Raw genomic sequence first — 5,729 nt, forward strand, 5'->3', positions numbered from 1 at the left:
CTAAGTAAAAATGAGACTTCTCATTTGTTGAAAAGCTTCATTCTTGCTTGTTATTTTCTATATTTTAAACCTGATGTACCATTTGCAGGTCAAAGGAATATATAGAAAACAAGACAGTTTGTCACTGGAAAGTCCTTCTCTTTCTTTGTATCTGTCCTGTCCATCCCCCCCCCCCCCCCCCCCCCCCCCGCCTCGCTCTCTCGCGCTCTGCTCTCTCGCTCTCTCGCTCTCGCTAGATATGATATAGATATATAGATATAGAGATATATAGATATATATATAGATATATATATATATATATAGGATATATAATATATATATATATATATATATATATATATATATATATATATATACATACATACATACATACATACATACACACACACACATAAAGCTTTTGGAATAATTTAGATTTTTTTCTCATGGGGCCAAAATGTCGTGCCGGCCTCCCTCGGTGCTCTACCCAGCTGTTTGATTATACATTCCTCTATTTAAATTTATTTCTTCTAGCTTTATAAATAGTCTTGAGACAACTTTTGTTGTGAATCGGCGCTTTAAACTGAGATGAATGATTAAATCCATTTATGATGGTTTAAAAGGGATTTAATGGATACTATTCTACTTTTGTAAGAAACTTAGTTTTCTGTTATCAGCAGCTGTGAATAACAACCATCAAGATCAAGTCGCCTAATAGGACTGCCTTGTCCTGCATGGCTGAGAATCTACACCAGTGTAAAATTAAGGGACATTGCATTGTGTGTGTAATGAATTATATGGTAGCATGGATTTTTGTTTATTGATTCAGTGAAATAAATAAATTGTTGTATAATATTCAGATCCTTTGAATTGTACCAACATTTGGAAATTCTCTGTATTGCACAACTTAAATAGACGCCTTGAGAATAAACAGGAGTGAAATGGTTCAGTCCCCCCCTACGCTGGCGCTGTAATGGTCCATCCCTGTATATAACAGGTGGATCTGCTCTCTGCACGCAGCATACATGCTTTACTGTGGGCGTTTCGGAGCGCAGAGCGGATAATGGACAGGAGCTCTCCGTCTGATGGCCAGATAAAGTACGGCGTCTTTGCGCTCAGAGTGGCTCATAAATGACCTGACAAGCTCCCCAAACCGGGACCTTAAAAGTAACTCCAACTTTTTTTTTCTTTTTCCCCCCCCCCTCAGTGTTGCTGTTGAACGGGATGAGCGGTAAAATGCTGCCGTGGAAGAAGAACAAGTTCGACCTGATCGAGGAAGACAAGCAGTCCAAGCAGAAGGGCTATGCGGTGAGCCTCAACTACTCCGCGCTCACCTCCTTCGCCAAGTCCTGCCCGGAGAGCGCGCTCAACCGGGTGGGCAGCATGTTCAAGTCCAAGCGGAAAAAGCTGAAGATCACCAGCGAGGACCCCACGTACACGGTGCTCTACCTGGGCAACGCCACCACCATCCAGTCCAAGGGGGACGGCTGCACGGACGTGGCGGTGAGCAAGATCTGGAACAAGAGCGAGTTGGGCAAGAACGGCACCAAGATGCGGCTGACCGTCAGCGCGCAGGGCATCCGGATGGTGCATGTGGACGAGAAAGCGCGGAGGCCCGGACACCTGTACCTGCTGCACCGGATCACCTACTGCGTGGCGGACCCGCGGTACCCCAAAGGTCTTCGCGTGGATTTACCGGCACGAGATGAAGCACAAGGCGGTGATGCTGCGCTGCCACGCCGTGCTGGTGTCCAAGCCGGAGAAGGCGAAGGCCATGGCGCTGCTGCTGTACCAGACCTCCGCCACGGCCCTGGCCGAGTTCAAGAGGCTGAAGCGGAGGGACGACGCGCGGCACCAGCAGCAGCAGCTCATCGGCGAGCAGACCATCCCGCTGGTGCCGCTCAGGAAGCTGCTCAACGGACAGTGCTGCTACAAGCCGCCGGTGGAGCGCAGCCGCAGCGCCCCCAAGCTGGGCTCCATCACCGAGGACCTGGTGGGGGAGGAGGAGGAGGAGAAGGCGATGCACTTCGAGTGCGAGGACGTGTTGGACTCGGACTGCGTTAACGAGAAGCACGAGTTGACGCAGCTCATCAGTGACTTGGGGGAGATGAGCATAGGGAACGACCTGCAGACTCTAAAAGCTGACCTCCGGGTCACCAGGCTGCTCTCCGGGGAGAGCACGGGGAGCGAGTCCTCCATAGAGGGCAGCCAAGAGCAGCCCCCACTCAGCAACGGGCTGGGGGAGGTCAGGGTGCTGGAAGTAGCCTGAATGACTATTGTCTGTGCCTCCTAGCAGTGGCTTTGTTTTGTTCAGCCACTTTGTCTCCAAGAGCAACATTGGTAGAGATGCACCCGTCGGGCCTTGCGCCACTTTTCCCATTTTTGGCTGATTCCAAAAGCGGTGCTCCAGGTTTGTGTTTTTTTAGAGGTAGGAGGTTTAAATCCAGGGAAAGTTGAAGAATTATGCGCATTGTTATATGCAAGCATTTGATAAACTCTCTCTGATTCTCATTAAACTCCAGAAAGTGCATCCTTTTTTGAGATGTCGCTCGAAGCCTTCACAGACCTTCATGGTGGGAGTGGATGGTTTTGATGCGTTCACGGTGCCAGTGACCGATCACAGAATCGATCGGTGCATCTCTAAACACTTGCGCTCTGTGTTGGGGAGCGTTTGTCTGATATGTGCCTCTACAACTAAAAAGAGAGAAGCTCTCTGTGGGTTTTTGGGACTACTGCCACACACACAGGGACTCTAAGATGTCACAAACACAGAAACGGTGTGGGGGGGGGGGGGGGGGGGTGCATGCACACCTGAGAGATAACCCCCAGCCTGTCTGGGGACGCCTGCTGTAAAACTGCCTCTTTTTGTTTAAGAGGATTCGTTGTAGCGTCGGGCTCGCTCACTTAAAGTTTATTTCTCACTTGAAACAACTTTGTGATCCCAAAAAACAAAACAAGGAAAAAAACATCATTAATTATTATTATTTTTATTTTAAATTAAAAGCACCTTTGCTTGTTCAGAGCTCCAGTGGGTCTGGATGAGTGCCTCCTCATTTTCCTGTCAGGGCACATCTGTGACATCCTGCTTTATTTTTGCACTGTTGTGTTCACAACCATGTACATAATGTATGCCAGTATGTTGTCTCAGACATAAATGTCATATCTTTGCTGTGCAAAAGAGTAAGTGAGAAAAAAAAAATAAACCCCTAAACATTTATGTACTAAGTTGTAAAAGATGTTTTAGCTATAAAAATGTTTTTTAAAAAAATATCTGAAATGTGGTTTGATATGTGAACCTCATGGAATTCTCAATAAAAAAGAAAACATTAATAACTTTTCTGTATGTCCCTTTTTTGTTGTTGTTGGTCACATTGGTGTAAATATGAGCCAGGACTTTCTTGCAAAATGAAATTTACATTGAGTTTTTTTTAGACTGAAGCATATTTCTTCGTGGTATTGGTCGTAAATGGTCCAGTTAAAAGGTGGCTGTAAATCATATCATATTGTATTATCTCCAGGCAAATGCCTTCCAGGGAGCAGGATGTAAGACATTTAGCTAAACTTCTGAATATGTATTAACGTGGCTGGCCTTCAGAGAAAGCCAGCCACGTGGCGCCTGCACAGACTGTCAGAGCATCCAAAGGATGCTGCCAGCTTTCTGCACCCAAGATCATCCTTGGAGGTTTAAATTCACGTCCTGTGGTGCTGAATGCTCCGAGTTGTCCGCTTTCATTCACAACTTCTCTCGTGAATTCAGTCTGCGGTCGTTTGCATCGTCCGGTTACTGTGACAACACAAAAATAAAATCACCACTGTAAGTGGAAGTGCTTCCCACAAAGTACATGAGCTCAGTTCCCTTCATGAGATGGCACAACATTGCGCTGGATGTGTGATATGACCACAGAGACGCAGCTCATGAGACCTTTGGTCAGAGGGCGGCGGGGACTTCGTGACTTCTGCTGCCGCTCTAAATGCGGACCGGCCGCCACTTCCCTTTCACAGAGAACATCGAGCCGAAACACGCTTCGTCACGCCGTCCCTCAGACCTAATTTTATAAGCTTGTGCAGTCGTGTGGATGCACTGTTCGCGTTAGTCTCACGGCTCTGAATGACAATCGATATTACTGCTTTTTCTACCAACCTCAGCAGCATTTGTATATACGTAGCCCTTGTCACTGTCTGGGACAGGTAAACCCGTTTCTTCAAGGCAATTTATTGGGGCTTTATGCAATAGGGCCAACTCATTAAGTGGAAGGAAAATGATTCATGATTTTTACAACGCTTACAAATAAAATGCTGACAAACGTATTTAATTTCTCTCTAACCCACATGACTCAGTCATTCGAAGAACCGCCTTTTTGCATGCAGATACAGCGGGTGTGTCCCCTTACATTGCAAAATACGTAGCTTTGGCCTATGATGACTGGATGGAGAACATCTTAGACGGCGATTTACAAAATCCTGCCGCAGATTCATAATTACATTTAGGTCTTTAATTATCTCATCCAGACAAAAGCCAGGAGGCCAGGACACCTGTAAAATGATTTAATCTAAACGGGTTAACCATTCTTGTTGTTATCCTGCTGTAGGATCTTTTGCAGACTTTTTACAGGCTTATCATGCATTTAGCTCCATTTATCTTCTCATCAACTCCAGCTATCTCCCTCAGGAAAGAAACTCCATGAAGAGCCTCCTACTGCGTTTCACCAAGGGGAAAGTGTGCTGATTCTCCTTCCCCTTGGTGAAACACACAGTTAACGGTTGAGTTTATGGACCACCTAAACCATCCATCATAGCCCAGTCTCAAGCCTTGTGCAGCTACCAACAGGTTTTCCTCCACCTTTGCCCTATGTTTAGCCCCACCCACCTTCCCATCAACTGCACGGCAAAAAAGGAACTTAAAGTAAGTAAAGTTTTCTTGAAATTAGTATATTTTCCTTGATTTAAACAGCTGAATAACACTTTTTGCCAATGGAATGAGTATTTTTATCCCTAAAATAAGATAATTAGATAATCTGCACTTGAAATAAGATGATGGAGATGAATTGTTCTTATTTTAAGTGCAAGTATCTTATTCCATTGGCAAATAGTCTTATTCACCTGCTTAAATCAAATAAAAATACAAAAAATGCAGTGTGTGAACCACTTCTCCGTCCCTGTGGGAAAGTTGTGTTCCCACTATGATACTGCTACCGCCCTGTTTCACTCTGGGGACGGTTTGTTAAGTAGTTGTGCAGCGGTAGTTTTCTAACATGCAACCTTCCTCCACGTGTGTTTGCGTTCTCTGCACGGCCGGTGCAAATCTGCAAACATGACTTATTATGTTTCGTTGAGCAGTGGCTTTCTTCTTGCCGCTCTTGCATAAAGGCCAGATTTGTGGACCGTGTGAGTAATAGTTGTCCTGTTGACAGATTCCCCGACCCGAGCTGGGAGCTCCTCCAGAGCTACCACGGCCCTTCTGGCTGCTTCGCCGATTAGTCGCCTCCTGGAATGGTAGTCAAGGTGGGTGGCTATGGCCACGTGCGAGACACTGTAAAAAAAAAAAACTAAAAAAATTAATTAAAAAAAAAAAGCCATGAAGAGGAATGAAAGGAGTTTATTGTGACCCAGAAGAGACTTTGTGTTTGACTGGGTAAGTTGGTTCCGCTGGATGCCAGAAGGTTTTCACTGAAAACAGAAACACTCCCATCCTGGGTTATAAATAAGACACTGAAACAAGGGGAAAGTTTTTTTTTTTTTTTTTTAAACCA

General features: G+C 45.4%; 1 protein-coding gene across 1 annotated transcript; it reads left to right on the forward strand.

The window, feature by feature from the left end:
* Positions 1-966: 966 nt before the first annotated feature.
* fam43a (family with sequence similarity 43 member A) lies at positions 967-3,309 on the forward strand. Its single transcript, XM_021318269.2, is given in 3 exon segments — positions 967-1,077; positions 1,187-1,650; positions 1,652-3,309. Coding segments are annotated over 3 exon segments (1,062 nt in total). The 5' UTR covers positions 967-1,076; the 3' UTR covers positions 2,249-3,309.
* The last annotated feature ends 2,420 nt before the right edge of the window (positions 3,310-5,729 follow it).

The sequence above is a fragment of the Fundulus heteroclitus genome, chromosome 9, assembly GCF_011125445.2.
Source record: "Fundulus heteroclitus isolate FHET01 chromosome 9, MU-UCD_Fhet_4.1, whole genome shotgun sequence".
NCBI lineage: Eukaryota > Metazoa > Chordata > Actinopteri > Cyprinodontiformes > Fundulidae > Fundulus > Fundulus heteroclitus.